At 39.9% G+C, this 17,918-nt stretch overlaps 1 protein-coding gene across 1 annotated transcript; it reads left to right on the top strand.

Moving 5' to 3' along the window:
• The first annotated feature begins 7,702 nt into the window (after positions 1-7,702).
• Positions 7,703-17,702, top strand: THAP1 (THAP domain containing 1). Its single transcript, XM_032837991.1, has 3 exons — positions 7,703-7,813; positions 11,110-11,305; positions 15,782-17,702. The coding sequence occupies exons 1-3, from the start codon at positions 7,743-7,745 to the stop codon at positions 16,154-16,156; spliced, it is 642 nt and encodes a 213-aa protein (XP_032693882.1). The 5' UTR covers positions 7,703-7,742; the 3' UTR covers positions 16,157-17,702.
• The last annotated feature ends 216 nt before the right edge of the window (positions 17,703-17,918 follow it).

Raw genomic sequence — 17,918 nt, 5'->3', positions numbered from 1 at the left:
ATTCATTTATCAGTTCTAGTAGTATTTTGGTGGAGTCTTTAAGTTTATTGCATATATGTCATCTGCAAAGAGTGGAAGTTTTCCTTCTTCCTTACCAATCTGGATGCCTTTTATTTTTCTTGTCTGATGTCTGTGGGTAGTACTCCAGTACTATGTTGAATGAAAGTGAGAGTAGACATCCTTGTTTTGTTCCAGACTGTAGGGGGAAAGCTCCCAGCTTTTCAGCATTGAGTAGGATGTTAGTTATGGGTTTTTCATATATGGCCTTTATTATGTTGAGATATGTTCCCTCAAGCCTACTTTGTTGAGGGTTTTTATCACGAATGGATATTGTACTTTGTCAAATACTTTTCCTGCATCTATTGAAATGATTGTGTGGTTTTTATTCTCTTGGGATGCTGAAATGTTCTTTTCTGATTGGTGCCCTTATGTTTGCACCAACACCTTCCCTCAGTCCTCTTGGAAGCATTAAATGTACTAATGTACATTTTTACATAATAATAATGTACATAATTACATAATGTAATGTAGAGGCCCTTTTTTTGCTAAGCAGCAATGAATAAACCTGGGAATGGGTCAGAATAGGAAAGGGCACTCAAGTTTTTATGGCCGTAAGTCTTAGCTTCCCAGGACCAGGCCAGTGGGCTGTAAGAGCTGTTGACAGGAGGTGATACTATTAAAGAAATAGACAAACACTGAGCTTTTGTTATTCTGTCAGAACCAGACCATCTTCATGGGATATGTATTTGTTTTAAGCATTGCCTACTAGCAAATTTGAGGTGTTATCAGTCACTGTCGTCTTGACCCACCTGCATCCTCTGATTTGTTCCATGTCCCAGAAGGGTACACAAGAGGAGTAAACAGTTGGAAAGTTTCCAGTTGGAAACACTGAATATGTTTGGACACTGTCCTTATTCTCTCTCTCAGACTAGTGGTATTTAGCTGTAGGCCTTTTGAGGGCAGTATAACATGTGACATAGGAGAGGGCTAAAGGCTAACAATGTTTAAAACCGGTATCTAACAGTTTGGATTTTGTTTAAAAACAAAATTTTGAAAAGATGTTTAAAAATGCGGGACATTCATGGGGCGCGCCTGGGTGGCTCAGTCAGTTAAGTGACTGACTCTTGGTTGTGGCTTAGGTCATGATCTCAGGGTTGTGAGATTGAGCCCCGTGTCAGGCTTCATGCTAGGTGAGGAACCTGCTTAAGATTCTTTCTCGGGGGGGGACCTGGGTGGCTCAGTGGTATAAGTCTCTGCCTTCGGCTCAGGTCATGAGCTCAGGGTCCTGGGATTGAGTCCTGCATTGGGCTCTCTGCTCAGCAGAGAGCGTGCTTCCCTTCCTCTCTCTGCCTGCCTCTCTGCCTGCTTGTGATCTCTCTTTGTCAAATAAATAAATAAAAATCTTTAAAAAAAAAAAAATTCTTTCTTCCCCTCTGTCCGCTCTCTCTCTAAAATAAATAAATAAATCTTGGAAAAAAAAAAAACCCAAGAAAATAATACCTGACATTCAGATTAAAACACTAATCCTTCTAATCAGTCTTAGAGGAAACCTTTATTTTATATCTACATGAAAATTAATCTTTGTTTCACTAATCCTAGAATATTAGACTGGAAGGGACCTTAGGAAACCAGATGAAAGCTATAGATAGCTCCCCAGAAAAATGCACATATACACATGTATGTATAATTTTCTTTCATTTTCAGATGATTCAAAGACCTGGCTATTCATGGATTCCAAATTAAGAATTCTTCATTTAGTCCCATAGCTTTACTCTATAGATAAGGATAATGAGGGCCAGAGAAAATGAATGCTAGGGTATTTTTAATAAAAGTTGTTTATAGAAAAAAGAGCATAGTTGGATAGAAATTAAAATCTGAGCTATTAGATATTAGTGAGTTTAAAACATCTTTAGTTCTTATCCCTCTCCTACATCAAAACAAGTAGCTTCTTTTTTTCCAGTTTATCCAACAAGACAGTTTACCCTTTTTGAATAATTGACAGAACTTACCCTTTAAAGGGTTACATTTTCTTTTTTCCCCTTAAAATCTGTATTAATTTATTTCCTTAAAAAAAAATCTATTAGTAAATTAGCTCTTGGCCTCTTAAGACTTTGAAAAACATCAGACTTTTAACCAGCCTTCCTCAATTTACCCCTATTTATTCTCATTCCCTTAGATGGGCATATAAAGCTAAGAGATATTTTCATTTTTGATACTTTATGTAAGGGACCAAATTAAGAGATCAAATGAGTTACATAAACATTTTTCCTGTTTTGTAAAAGAAAGGCAATTTTGCCTATCTTGTATAGCCCTTGTATGCGTAGTAAACTATTAAAGTAGAATAAACACCAGGGATTTAAAAAAATTTTTTTACTTAAATTCAATTTAACAGATAGTATATTAATGGTTTTGGGCATAGAATTTAGTGATTCATCAGCTGCATATAACACCCAGTGCTCATTACATCAGGTGTAATGCCTCCTTAATGCCTGTCTCCCAATTACCCTATCCCTCCACCCACCTCCCCTCCAGCAATCCTCAGTGTACTTACACCAGAGATTTTCTAAATCATCAGGATCAGATGATGAATTATCATAAAGTGAATGTAGTGTTTAACTCTGACCTCTGTCAAAAGACACATTACCACTATCCTGTAAGCCCCCTTTTGTTGCCTCTCTACCCCAAAGTAACTTCTTCTGACTTTTACTTACTTTTTTTACTCTTTAAAAAAATAGGATCCTATATTTGCTTTTCGTGACTTCTTTGATCTTAGGTAGGAACCATCCATATTGTTGTGGGTCACAGTTTCTTTAACTTTGATTGCTGTATAGTATTCCTTTGTATGACTATACCACAATGGACATTTGGATTGTTAAAAAGGCAGATTATCATCTTTGAAAGTAAATGTTCCTGGCAGTCACCCCTTGACAAGTAGAGAGTAGTTCTTTAAGCCTTATGAAGTGTTGAGAAGAAACAGGCAAGGGAGAGAAGAAAAACAGACAATGAGTGTAAATTTATTTAGAGAAAGTGGAAATTATTCTTCTATTAAGAAATTTCTATTCTAACTTAATTTCAGAGTAAGGAAATATTAGGATTATTTTCAATAAATAATAAAAATGTAGATTTCACTTCCAAGTTACGGAGAGCTGGAAGAAAGAAAACAGAAAAAAGGGGAGTGAAGAAGAGAATTTCATTGAGGGAAACCCAACCAAATAATGAAATTGACTAGTTCCACTCTAAATGGATTAAAAATGATCAGAGACCTCAAAAGGGTGCTCTGCAGTGGTTGGTGTGATCCTTGCATGTTTCTTTAGTGGCTTGCATTACCAACCTCTGCACACTTTCATACATTCTTTCTCTTCCGACATTTCCCAGTCCTACACTCCCAGAGCTTATGACCCCACTTCATAAATTGCTCCCATCCTGCAAGTGCTCTGTTTGGTGGGGGGGTGTATATAGCTCTCTTCTTTTTTAAAGGCCATCTGCATTTCGGTAAAAGGTACCACCATCCCTCCATCTAAATGCTCAAGTCAGAAATTCAAGTACAAATCAACCTTAATACCTTGATTCCTCTCTCTTCCTCATTCTCACATCCGTCTGTCAGCACCAAGCCTTGACATTTCTACCTCCAACTACTCTCATATCCTGGTCATTCCATCTCCACTGCCACTACCTTAGTCCAAATTACCACCCTGTATTACTTGCCTGCAGTGGCCTCTTAAATGGTCTGCAACTCACGTGCACTGCTGCCCCTCTGATAAACTCTTCAGCTAATAGCCAGAATGATGCTTAAAAATGTCACGTCTCTCCACTGCCTAAAACGGTTCATTGGCTTCCTTCTGCATTTAAAAATCACCTACTTCAACCTCACTTCGTGTCCTTTTCCCCCTGGCTCCCTAGGTCTACACCCCAGCCTCCATTCAGTTCCCAGAAAACATGAAACTCACTACTGCCACAGGGCCTTAGTACACACTCCCTGTATGGAGAATGCTCCGCCTGGCCTCCCCATTTTCATTCTTTTATTACTAGATTTTTTTCCATTCTTTAGTCCTCAGCAAAATGTTCACGTCTCTGACGACCTAACTACCCAAACTAAAGTAAGTTAGCCCTCCTCTAACCTCATTAACCCTTATAACACTCTAATGTATTCAGGCATCTCAGCACAATATTATTATTATTTTTTAAAGATTTTATTTATTTGACCGAGAGAGACACCGCAAGAGAGGGAATTCAAGCAGGGGGAGAGGGAGAAGCTTGCTTCCCGCTGAGCAGGGAGCCTGATACTGGGCTTGATCCCAGGACCCTGGGATCATGACCTGAGCTGAAGGCAGATGGTTAACTGACTGAGCCACCCAGACACCCAAGCACAATGCGATTTTATTCACATTTTTTTGTCTGTCTTCCCTTACTACGATAAGCTCTGTGAAGAGAGGCACTGTTAATCTTGCTCACCAAGAGCAAGACCTAGCATAATGCCTGCCAGCTACTCAATAAAGAAATGGAAGGGGGAAAAGGGAGAGAAGACAAGATCACTTCTTACTCCTTCATTGTTACCACCGAGGTGTAAGCCATCATCTCTCACCTGCATTGTCACAGAAGCCTGCCTACCAGTCAGTCTCCCTGCCTCTAAGATGCCCCTGCTATCTATATTCAACACAGCAGAGTGATTGCTTTAAAACACTGGATCACTACTCTGCTTAAAGCATGCTGTCCATCTCAGAGTCCAAGTCAGAAGTCCTTACACTAGCTTACCAGTCCCTGCATGGCCTCATCCTGTTTACCCTGGCTATATATTTGTCGTCTTCATCTCCCCACCCAGCCCAGCTCAGTCTACTCCAGCCACACAGGCCCCTTTACTGTTCTTTGTATAGGCTGGGGACACTGAGCCTCAGGAGTTTTGCCTTAGCCATTCCCTCTGCCTGCAAGGCTCTTCCCACAGATATCCTCCTGGCTAACTCTTGCCCATTCCAAATCTTAGCTCGAGTCACTTCCTCTATTAGGCATATCCTAACCATCGTATTTAAAATTGCAATCCCCTCCAAACCATAGAGCTCTTTTCACCTTTTTTTTTTTTTAAGATTTTATTTATTTATTTGACAGAGATCACAAGCAGGCAGAGAGGCAGGCAGAGAGAGAGGGGGGAAGCAGGCTCCCCACTGAGCAGAGAGCCCTGTGTGAGGCTCGATCCCAGAACCCTGAGATCATGACTGGGCCGAAGGCAGAGGCTTAACCCACTGAGCCACCCAGGCGCCCCCTCTTTTCACCTTTTAATATGACATATGGTCGTATGTTCTCTGTCTGCCTTCTCTAACCTCCACTAGAACATTAGCTCCATGAAGGCAGAAATTTTTTAATTTTTTATTAACATATGTATTATTAGCCCCAGGGGTACAGGTCTGTGAATTGCCAGGTTTACACACGTCACAGCACTCACCATAGCACATACCTTCCCTAATGTCCATAACCCAATCACCCTCTCCCTACTCCCCCCACCCAACCCTCAGTTTGTTTTGTGAGATTAAGAGTCTCTTATGGTTTGTCTCCCTCCCTATCCCATCTTGTTTCATTTTTTCCTTCCCTTCCCCCCAAACCCCCTACTTTGGTGGGCAGAAATCTTTGTCTTATTCACATGCATCCCAAACCCCTAGAACCTAGCAAATGTTTAGTAAATATTTAGTAAATATTTGCTGACTCTATTAATGAGTAAAGAATTTCAGTGAACTCTTAGTTAAAATATACTTTTCAGTTCACAAGCAGTTATCACATTCTGATCCTTACTGACAGCAAACCACGAAGGAATTTACTGCCTGTCTATCCCTAGAAATGCTAATAAAATAAATTATTTTAGTATTTGGTAAAGGGATATGGCTCTGAAATTATTTTAGGCACAAGGTTTCTGGGCCCAGTTGATTTAACAGACATTTTCTAGATACTTAATTTATGCCAGACACTGAAAGCTGATGGGGTTACAAGGCTAAGTAAGACAAAGTCCTCCTCCTCAACAGGATCTTAGTTCATGAAATGAGACAAGGACACCTATTACAATGGTAATATATGTATATATGGTTCAAAATCATATAGAGAGGTTAAGTGCAAGTTTTCATTGGAGCCAGAGAGATACCCAAGTTGGGCAGCTTAAGAAAAAGAGGATTAGGAAAGCTTGTTAGGAAACATAACCACTGAGGTCACATTGTGAAGGTGGAGAGGCCAGAGAAAGGCATTTTAAGCTAAGGGAAAACAGCCTATTTACGGAAGCCAGGAGAATGCCTGTCCTATGTAAAATAGAATACTAGGAAAGAGTTAAGTTAAAGACAAGTGGGTGGAGATGATGGTGAAAAAGTAGAGGTAGCTGGTCCTCAAGGACTTTATGACTCACCATTAGAAGTCTGGATTTTATCCAGTAGAGGAGGTAGCTTCTGAATGATGTGAACAGGTGTATGACAATTACTTAATATGGAGGAAAGACTGTTAAGGCAAAACTGGAGATGGTCAGGGGTTGTTGCGTTCGTCTGAGGACCTGATCAAGAACAATTAAAAGAGAGCTGGAGAGGGGTGGATTTAATAAGTATTTACTTATGCTATACAATTAACCTGGCCATCAAACACATGTAGAGGGTAAGAAAGAAAACTAAGGTTTCCGGTTTAAGCAAATGAATAGATAATTCACGGATGATAATCCGAAGGCAGGAAAATTTACATAAGAAATAGAAGATTTAGGAAATCATAGCATTTTATTGAATTCAAGCAGCAGGGTGTTTAGAGTCAGAGGAGGGCAGAGGATGGAACCCTGGGGAAACATCAGGATTTAAGGGGGGTTGGGGGGGAGAGTGGATCAGGAAAAGTGTAATAGAGCCATGGAGTTTGTCAACAGCCTGCTATCCAGATTTCCAGGCTCTGATCTACAAAGAGGGGAGGGGCACGCATCAGGAGGCAGATGGTGGGAAAACAGCCGCAGCAGTTCATGATTTCCAACAGCACGTGCAGAACACTTCAGCGATGGGAGCCTTCAGAAGGGACTGGGTGTCTTCTTTCATTGCCAAAATTCTGGCGCCTGAGCTCTCAAGAGCCTTTGTTATACCTGCAGCGACAGGTAATGGGATGAAAACTGGCGATGTGGGAAAGGGATCCACGAAGTTTCACTGATAAATCATACACCATCCGTGGCTGCCCTTTTAAATCAATGGGAAGATTACCCAACGACCTCAGCTTTAACATCTGTCCTCCTTCAGGCCACGAGACCCAAAGACCGCGCTGCTCTCCACCCTAAACCGTCCCGGATAAATTAACACAAGGAAGTCACACAGGTTGCTGAGCCTTGCCCTACACTCACGCCCGGTCCCCTCCCCTCGCCTCTCCTCCCAAACACCCCTTTCTCCCTTCCGGAAGCTCGAGGCCCCACCTACTTCCGCAACGCCCGGCCTTAGCCAATGGGCTGCTTCCCAAGGAACGTTACCTCTGACCTCGGGGCTAATCAGAGACAGTGAGACAGACTCCTCGCGAGAGGTGAGGTTGAAGCTGCCTCCGCCATCTTGGAGATGGGAGACGGGCGATGGCTGTGGTCCTTCCGCTAATGCAAACAACAAAACGGGTACAATAGTCAACCCTAGTGAGCTTATCATCACTCTGACTGTTGACCAAAGCTACAGAAGAAGCGAGGGCGTCAAAGCCCAGCGCGGCGACTTTAATAGCAGCTTCGCCTGCCTGCTGGAGCGGCCGAAGTGAAGTGACTGAAGACCGGAAGGATGGTGCAGTCCTGTTCCGCCTACGGCTGCAAGAACCGATATGATAAGGACAAGCCCGTTTCTTTCCACAAGTAGGTACCCTGCGCGTCTCGCGGGGCTGGCCCCAGCTCGGGCTGGGGGCGCGCGGCCGGTTAGGCTCGGGGGCGGAGCCAGGCGCGTGTCCGCGCGAGACCTAATGGGAGGGGCGGGGCAGGGGCGGAGGCAGGGGCGGGGCACGATCGGGCTCTCCTCACGGTCTCTCAGGCCGCGCGCGGTGGGCGTGCCCGCCCCCGGGTTGGCGCTCGCGCCCCACCGCCTAGGGCTGCGCGTTCTTGGCGCGCGTCGCCGCGGTGACCGTTTCTCGCGCTCGAGGGTCGGAACCGGTGCGCGAGGTTCGCCCGTGGCCTCGGGTTGGCGTGTTCGCAACCCAGAAGCGATGTCCGACGACCCCCGCGCGAGCCGTGAGGTTCTCAAAGCCGGGAGGCACCTGGATCTCGCCCTGGGGTAGTAGAGAAGCCAGGTGGCAACAGCGCCTTGGAAGTGAGTTTGGAATCGAGGCAAAGACCTTTAAAATGACGAAGCCACTTTTTGCCATCCTTGCTGTGGATGGGAGACATTGGTTTCGGGCCAGGATTTCAGGGAGGACGTGCTTACCCCATTTCTAGGAACTAACCTTTAAGGACTTCCAAGTTTAGAGAAGCTCCTTGTCCGGCCCAGACGAACACTTGCCGTTTTCCGCGCTCGGCAGCGATAACGTGGACAATAACGACTCCGGCCGAAGTCCGGTGTCCTGATAGGACTCCGGGCGCCTGGGGGAAGCCCTGGGAAAAGCACCTAACCCACGACTTCCAGGCCTGTTTCATCCAGAAAGTGCTGCAGTTAGAGTCCTGGAAGGAGACATGTTCTCTTGAAAATGAGAAAAAACTGGAAAATGAAAACAACTTAATGATCATCGGATGTCTGCAAAACGGGACACGGCGGCGTTTTCATTCAGCCACATGCAGTATTTGCAGACTTTTCTGCATTTCCATTAACTTGTTCTGCAAGAATTCCCAACTGTAAATAGATGACAGCTAAGAAATGAACCCCCGTGGTAAATTATAGCAATTATTCATAGGTAAATAATTACCAGGGCAAAACTTAAATATTTCTTCAGTTCTCTTGGTGAGGTCGTTTGTGTTTAATAGGGGATGTAGATGCCCTTGATGTTTGATTTGAGAGGAACCCAATAGAAACGAGTGCCTTACAACGTAGGTCTTGAGTATTGATTGATGTCCCACCACCACCACCCCCTGCCCTTAAACTTACTTCAGGATCTACTGGTATTACTTCTTTAATTTACTGGAATTTCTTAAAGCTGATGAGTTCCAGTTCTTTGAAAGTGTAGAAATCGATCAGAAGATGGTGACACAGTTGCATACAGTCTGCTCCCCACAAACCCCGTTTCTAATGATAGAAAGAATCTAAAAATGTGGAAAACCTGTCACTGGTACTGGAAACCAAGGCTTGGCATTCACACATCAGAAATAGTTTCTGCTGGCTGTTAAATGAATCACAGGAAGAGCTGCTCTGCCTCTCATTCTTAGCTATAAAGAACCGTTTTGGGGGGACTAGATGGGAAACATCTTGACAAACCTCCATAAACAGCCTGAGCATTTTGTAGTGCTTGAGACAGGAGGTGCAAGGAGCTGAATTTTACCAGTGATTGCTACCACAGTTTGTATTTCTGGAGGCCATTTCCAGCAGGGATCTTCTAGGGGTACTTTTACCTGTACCAGTTTCTACATGGTGGTAGCAGCTGTTCTGGGCAAAGGAAAGAACTGTCCCAAAGATTGGTTAGTTCTTCATGATAGCAGAGTTAGGCTCTAGCATGCCTTACATGGAAGAGAAACTGGAACAGGGGGTTCAAACATCCTTTGGCTTCTTTCCAGTCTCCCCAGCTCACTAAATACTTTACCTGGAAAAGTAAAATCACAATAAATTTAAACTCTTCCCAAGCCCCCTTATCTGTGCCTGATGGACATATTCCAGTTGATTTTGAGGTAAATTAAGAAAAGTACTATTCTTATGCTGGAATTAAAAATAAATTGGAAGACTAAAATAAATAAATAAACATTTTAAAAATTAAAAAATAAATAAGAACTTCCCAAACCTGGGGAGAGACTTGGACATCCCAGTTCATGAAACTAATAGCCAACTCCCTTTCAATTCCAGTCTTCTCCAGACGTATTATATAAACAAATAAATGAGTGAAAATTTAAATTTGTCATTGATTAATTCATATTTGTCAGACTGATCCTAAGAGAACTAGAACCTTCTTTCTTGCAATATGTAGATATAAACATGCAATTTTGTTTTCATTGGTTAAAAAAAAAATCAGTAGAGATTCACCCTTTCGTAAGTATTTTACCTGAAACTTAGTGTCTTTGACATAAAAAGTTAAACATTAATAATTGAGATAGAGGAGATACACCACTTACCTTTGTATATTTAGATGTGTGTGTAATACCAATCTGTATCAGTTAGTGAAAGTTATTTACTGTAATAGAGGAAGACAAGCAATATTACTGTGTATGTCCCTTGACTTCCCACCTTCTTTTCCTACTGCATGCATCTGTCTGCATGGCTGACTTTTAATTTGTATATTTTTACATTTCATAAATTTTTAATCAGCCTGTCCTGTTTAAATTGTATACATCATTGTATCTGACATTCTTGTAACTGCTCTGTGATCAAAAGTTTCCTATAACAAATACTGCCTTTTTTTTATATATATATTTTTATTTAAACTCTAACTAGCTAACATACAGTGCAATATTGGTTTCAGGAGTAAAATTCAGTGTTACATCCAACACCCCCAAATACTGCTTTAAAAAAAAAAACAACAAAAACTCCATGCTGAGAGGCCCAACTTACGTCACACAGCAGTGGGTGGTCACTTTATTTAAAGGATCTTTCAAACAAGTACATTCTTTTTTTTTTTTTTTTAAAGATTTTATTTATTTATTTGACAGAGAGAGATCACAAATCAGGCAGAGAGGCAGGCAGAGAGAGAGGAGGAAGCAGGCTCCCTGCTGAGCAGAGAGCCTGACTCGGGGCTCGATCCCAGGATCCTGAGATCATGACCTGAGCCGAAGGCAGCGGCTTAACCCACTGAGCCACCCAGGCGCCCCTCAAACAAGTACATTCTTAATTAAAGTGAATAAAGGCACAATCAAAAACTGTCAAAAAAAAAAAAAAAAGATAGCAGCCCTAGGGTTTTAATCAGATGTCCCTTAGCTTGTTAACACCAGTATAAGATAGTTCTTTCCTAATCAGGAAAGTCTGGATGTGCTTTTGTTTTCCTTTTAAAAGAAGGTCAGAGAACTGAATTATGTCTTCTTCTTAGGTTTCCTCTTACTCGACCCAGTCTTTGCAAAAAATGGGAGGCTGCTGTCCGAAGGAAAAACTTTAAGCCCACCAAGTATAGCAGTATCTGTTCAGAACACTTTACCCCGGACTGCTTTAAGAGGGAGTGCAACAACAAGTTGCTCAAAGAGAATGCTGTACCCACGATATTTCTCTGTACTGAGCCACATGATAAGGTAACGTGTGTTTTAAAATACTGGGCTTTCTATTTATAAAATTAATGTTTTTATTGTGGAAAATTCAGAGTAGTGTTAATAAATGTTACTGGAAGCCATCACTTGTAAGATAACCACTGTTAACCATGATATACTTTTTAAAAATACAAAGTACAGTTTATTTAAGTTAAACATCTTTACATCAAGAATGTCAATCTAGCTTTGTAATTTACCTTAAGGTCACTCTCTACCTCTACATGTATGTTGATAAGTTTTGGGTTTTCTTTATCAGGGACCATTCAGTTTCAAATATTTCCCCCTCAGGTTTTTTTTTTTTTTTTTAAGATTTTATTTATTTATTTGACAGAGAGAAAGAGAGATCACAAGTAGGCAGAGAGGCAGGCAGAGAGAGAGAAGGGGAAGCAGGCTCCCCTCTGAGCAGAGAGCCTGATGTGGGGCTCAATCCCAGGAACCTGAGCCTGTCCTGAGCCGAAGGCAGAGGCTTAATCCAGTGAGCCACCCAGGTGCCCCCCACCCTCAGTTTTAAGTGCTTAGTATTTCATTAAATCTTACCAGTTCTTCTCTTTCTTGCATCCCATTTCTACTTCAGGTGTAAAAGTATAATTAAAACTTAAACTGTTTTCTCATTTTAGAATGTTCCTATTACAAGGCCTCACAAAAAAAAAGTCTAATATTCCTTCTTTTTAATCGAAGTGTAGCTGACACATGATGGTGTTACATTAGTTTCAGGTGTACAACATGCTGATTAGACAAATCTACCTATTAGGCTGTGCTTACCACACTATAGCTACCTTCTGTCACCATATAAGGCAATTAGAACACCGCTGACCATATTCTCTATGCTGTACCTTTAATCCTTTGTCTTGTTCATTCCATAACTGGAAACCTGTACCTCCCTCTGCCCATTTCTTCCATCCCCCCAACCCCCCATCTTCTCCCCTCAGGCAATCATCACTTTGTTCTCTGTATTTATGGGTCTGTTTCTGCTTTTTTGTTTTTCAGTTGTTTTGTTTTTTAGATTTCACATATAAGTGAAATCACATGGTATTTATTTGTCTTTCTCTAGCTTTCTTCACTTAGCATGATACCCTCTAGGTCCATGCCTGTTGTCGCAAAATGGCGAGAGCTCATTATTTTTTATAGCTGAGTAATATTCGTGTGTGTGTGTATGTATATATGTATGTATAGATATATATGTATACCCTCTACACACACAAACACACAGAACATCTCTATGCATTCATCTGTTAATGGATGCTTAGGTTGCTTTCATATCTGGGCTATTATAAATAATACAGTCAACATAGGGGTGCATATATCTTTTCATATTAGTGTTTTCATTTTCTTTGGGTAAATACCCAGTAGTGGAATTACTGGATCATATGGTAATTCTATTCTTAAGTTTTTGAGAAACGTCCATATTGGTTTCCACAGTCGCTGGACCAACTTGCATTCTCCCAACAGTGCAAGAGGGTTCCCTTTTTTCCATAACCTCACCAACACTTGTTATTTCTTGTCTTTTTGATACTAGTCACTCTGACAGATATAAGGTGATAACTCATTGCAGTTTCGATTTTCATTTCCTTGATGATTAGTGATGTTGAGCATCTTTTCATGTTTTTTGGCCATGTGTAGGTCTTTGGGATAATGTCCCTGTCCTCTGCCCATTTTTTTTTTAATGGATTGTTTATTTCTTTGGTATAGTGTTGTATAAGTTCTGTATATATTTGGGTAATTAACTCTTTATCAGATATATTGTTTGCAGATACCTTTTTGCATTCAATAGGTTGCATGTTTTTTATTATTATTTATTTATCAGAATGGGAGAGAAAGAGAGAAAGTGCAAGCAGGGAAATGGACATGCTGAGAGAGAAGCATGCTCCCTGCTGAGCAAAGAGCCTGACTTGGGACTCAATCCCAGGACCTGGGATCATGACCTGACCCGAAGACAGACACTTAACTGACTGAGTCACTCAGGTGTCCCATATGTTACTTTTTAATTTTAATTTAATTTTTTAAAAAGATTTATTTATTTTAGAGAGATTGTGCATGGGGGCAGAGGGAAAGAGAGTATCTCAAGTAGACTCCCCTGCTGAGCACAGAGTCCAACACAGGACTCAGTCTTACAACCCTGAGACCATGACCTGAGCCAAAATCAAGAGTGGAGTGCTTCTCCAACTGGGCCACCTAGGCGCCCCCACTAGTTGCATTTGTTGATGGTTTCCTGCCCTATGCAAAAACTTTTTATTTTGGTGTAGTCACTATTGTTTATTTGCTTTTGTTTTCCTTGCTGGAGGAGACACATCTAGAAAAATGTTGCTAAAGCTGATCTCAAAGAAATTACTGCCTGTGTTTTCTTCTAGGATTTTTATGGTTTCAGGTCTCACATTTAAGTCTTTAATCTGTTTTTAACTTAGTTTTGTGTGTGGTATATAAAAAGTGGTCCAGTTTCATTCTTTTTCATCTAACTGTACTTTCTCCAGCACCATTTATTGTAGAGTCTGTCTTTTTCCTATTATATATTCTTAACTCTTTTGTTGTAGATTAACTAACTGCAAGGGTTTATTTTGGGGCTCTCTTTTCTGTTCCACTGATCTATGTTTCTGTTTTTGTGCCAGCTTTGATTCTGCAGCTTTGAAGTATATCTTGAAAACTGGGATTGTGATATATCCAGATTTATTCTTCTCATGCAAGTGTGCTTTGGTTATTTGGGGTCTCTTGTGGTTCCATACAAATTTTAAGACTATTTTTTCTAGTTCTTTGAAAAATGCTGTTGGTATTTTCATAGGGATTGCACTGAGTCTGTAGATTGCTTTGGGTAGTATGGACATTTTAACAATGTTAATTCTTGGGACACCTGGGTGGCTCAGTCAGTGAAGCGGCTGCCTTTGGCTCAGGTCATGATCCCAGGGTCCTGGAATTGAGTCCCACGTTGGACTCCCTTGGTTGACATGAAGGCTGCTTTGCCCTCTGCCTGCCACTCCCCCTGCTTGTGCCCCCTCTCTGTCAAACAAATAGTTTAAATCTCTAAAACAAACAAATAAATAATGTTAATTCTTCCAATCCATGATAATATATCTTTTCATTTATTTGTGTCATCTTCAATTTGTTTCATCATTGTTCTACAGTTTTCAGAGTTTAGGTCTTTCACCTTGGTTAAATTTATTCCTAGGTGTTTCATTCTATTTGGTGCAATTATAAATGGATTTGTTTTCTTAATTTCTTTTACTGCTACTTCATTATTAGTGTATAGAAACACAACTGATTTCCATATATTAATTTTGTATCCTGCAACTTCACTGGATTCACTTACTACCTCTGGTAGTTTTTTGTTGGTGTCTTTTGGGTTTTCTATATATAGTATCATGTCATCTGCAAATAGTGATAATTTTACTTCTTCCTTACCAATTTGGATGCCTTTTATTCATTTTTCTTTTCTGATTGCTATGGCTAGTACTTCCAGTACTATGTTGAATGAAAGTGGTAAGAGTGGACATCTTGTCTTGTTTCTTTTTCTTTCCTTTTTTTAAAGATTTTATTTATTTGACAGAAAGAGATCACAATTAGGCAGAGAGGCGGGCAGAGAGAGAGGAAGGGAAGCAGGCTCCCTGCTGAGCAGAGAGCCCGATGTGGGGCTCGATCCCAGGACCCTGGGATCATGACCCGAGCCGAAGGCAGAGGCTTTAACCCACTGAGCCACCCAGGTGCCCCTCTTGTCTTGTTTCTGATCTTAGAGGAGAGGCTCTCAGTTTTTCACCACTGAGTGTGATGTTAGCTGTGGATTTTTCGTGTATAACCTTGATTATTTTGAGGTATGTTCCCTCTAAGGCAACTTTGTTGAGACTTTTTTTATCCTGAATGGGTATTGAGTTTTGTCAAATGCTTTTTCTGCATTTACTGAGATGGTCATATGATTTTATCGTTTGTTTTGTTAATGTAGTGTTTCACATTGACTTATGAATATTGAACCATCCTTGCATCCCTGGAATAAATCCCACTTGATCATGGTGAATGATCCTTTTACCGTATTGTCAAATATGCTCATATTTATTTTTACATCTATGTTCAACAGGGATATTGGCCTATAGTTCTTTGTTGTTGTTGTTTTTGATACTAGGGTAATGCTGACCTTACAGAATGTATTTAGAAGTCCTTTCTCTTCTGTTTTTTGGAGTATTTTGAGGAGAATAGGTATTAACTGTTTAAATATTTGGTAGAATTTACCATCTGGTACTGGACTCTTGTCTTTGGGAGTTTTTTGATTACCTTTTCAATTTCATCACTAATGATGGATCTATTCATATTTTCTATTTCTTCCTGATTTGTTCTTGGAAGATTGTATGTTTCTGTAAATTTAACCTTTTCTTCTAGGTAATCCAGTTTGTAAAAATGTCATTCTTAAATTCCACAGGTGGATTCTTTTAAACTGTTATTTGTAGTTACTAAACTTGAACATACTCTGCATTGTTGTTGTAGAAGGAAGATCTTCTGGAGCCACAAGAACAGCTTCCCCCGCCTCCTTTAACACCTCCCATTTCCCAGGTGGATGCTACTATTGGATTACTAATGCCTCCTCTTCAGACCCCTGATAATCTCTCAGTTTTCTGTGACCACAACTATACTGTGGAGGATACAATGCACCAGAGAAAAAGGATTCATCAGCTAGAACAACAAGTTGAAAAACTCCGAAAGAAGCTCAAGACTGCACAGCAGCGATGCAGAAGACAAGAACGACAGCTTGAAAAATTAAAGGAGGTTGTTCACTTCCAGAAAGAGAAGGACGACATATCAGAGAGAGGTTACGTGATTTTGCCGAATGACTACTTTGAAATAGTTGAAGTGCCAGCATAGAAAAATGATGTTTGTATTGGTTTTTAATGGGGCAACACCACACACCCTCTTCTAGCCTATAAGGAGTTTCATTTGAAGAAAATAACACTTGAGTACTTATATAAAAACATTCAGAATATTTTTTTAAAAAAATAAATTAGATATATACTATAAAATTGTAAATTTTTTGTTTGTAATTTCAGGGTTTTTACATTTTAACAAAATATCTTAAAAGTTGTAAACTAACCTCAGAACTCCAATGTAAGTTGGTTTCAAATTGAGTTTTGTTTGGGTATTTATAGAAATGTAAAAATGAAAAGTAAAGTGATTGTGAACAGTATAGCAAGGACAATTTAAGTTTAAAATTTAAAATTAATGCAGGTTATTAAAAGAATGTAGTTACATTGTAAGTCAGAAGTATAGGTCAAATCACGAGATGTAACTTCTCAGAATATATATATTCTTACTCACATATTCTTATTTGTAAAGTCAGAAGATTTATCTTTCTTAATCACTTGTCAAAGATAAATTGACAAGTCAATGCTTAAAAAAATAAATTGGTTGTCTTCAGAGCAGGAATTGAAGAGTCATTCTATACCTAGTCAATATAAGTAAATAAGTATGAAATTTTAAAAGTGGGTCCATCTTTTTTTCCCCACTAATTTTTAAATTAGAAGCATATTTCCAGTGGAAGAGATGTTCTTCAATAAAGTAGGCATTGTTATGAATAAAGAAATAAAAATGGGGGCCTGATCCATAGTATGCCTTTTTCTTTCATTATCCCCAACATTAAGGAGCTTCTAGTTCCCAACTGTTGTTAGATATAACAATCTGTACCCAAATCTCTAACGAAAGTGTTGTGTCAGTAGAGTTTGATTTCTACCATAATATGACCAATTGATTTTGGTCACATCTTCACGTGAAAAAGGATTTCTTCACTTTTAACACAAGTTAGAAATTATATCCCATTTACTTAAATGAGTGATTTGTATTCCAGAGCAATCTACTATGTACTGCTTATGTTACTTAATGTTGAAATTTAAACACTGAAGTTTCTGTTCAAACTACAAGTTGTATTCTGACTTTGTGAGAAGTTTTAGTTACACATTTGATATGAAAATATGTTCTGAGTAAACAGATGCTGCCTTAGGAATTATCTACTTAGATTTAGAATAATTGTTCCAATTTACAATTATTTTATATTTCAGAGTACGCTGAGATAGTTGAAGAGTAACAGACCTTTTAAGGCAGTATTAAAAATATGAAACAATGACATTCAAAAGTGTCTTTCGTAGCTATGGTTTTCAATGTGACTTACTGCTATGATGCCAGTGGATAATACCTTGATTTTTTATGAACCAGTATTTCAAAAATAGAAAGCTATAATCAAAAGATTACTTGAAGTTGTATGTTCTGATAACATATAGAACTAACTTATAGAATCAGAGGATGTTTTCTAGTTATTCATGGATCTCATCAGTGTTTTGGAAACCCACAAAGTAGTTTGGTTTTATATTTCATCTGTCTAGCAATTCCTGGAGGATATGAGTAAACATCTTGCAAAGCATATATCTTATTGTTGTCTACATGAAAGGAAATGTGTGTGTGTGTATGTGTGTTTGTGTCCCCAAAACCAAGAATCCAACACTGAATTGTAAAAGTGGCAATCCTAATTACTTAGCATCTTAACATTATGATTTAACCTGGAGTTTCTTTTCGTAACAAACATAAATCTCTGGAGAGAACTGAACAAGCAGCATGTATGCCAGCTGTTTGCATTTAA

The sequence above is a fragment of the Lontra canadensis genome, unplaced genomic scaffold (assembly GCF_010015895.1).
Source record: "Lontra canadensis isolate GAN:19392208 unplaced genomic scaffold, GSC_riverotter_1.0 scaffold101, whole genome shotgun sequence".
In the NCBI taxonomy this organism is placed as follows: domain Eukaryota; kingdom Metazoa; phylum Chordata; class Mammalia; order Carnivora; family Mustelidae; genus Lontra; species Lontra canadensis.
This window is presented reverse-complemented; position numbering and strand designations above follow the sequence as displayed.

What these genes read in the sequence shown, in the direction of transcription:
- THAP1 (XM_032837991.1), top strand. Translation starts at nt 7,743, where the DNA reads ATGGTGCAGTCCTGTTCCGCCTACGGCTGCAAGAACCGATATGATAAG. An exon ending in AAGCCCGTTTCTTTCCACAA is followed by an intron (nt 7,814 to 11,109) that starts GTAGGTACCCTG and finishes TCTTCTTCTTAG; the next exon opens with GTTTCCTCTTACTCGACCCA. An exon ending in GTACTGAGCCACATGATAAG is followed by an intron (nt 11,306 to 15,781) that starts GTAACGTGTGTT and finishes TTGTTGTTGTAG; the next exon opens with AAGGAAGATCTTCTGGAGCC.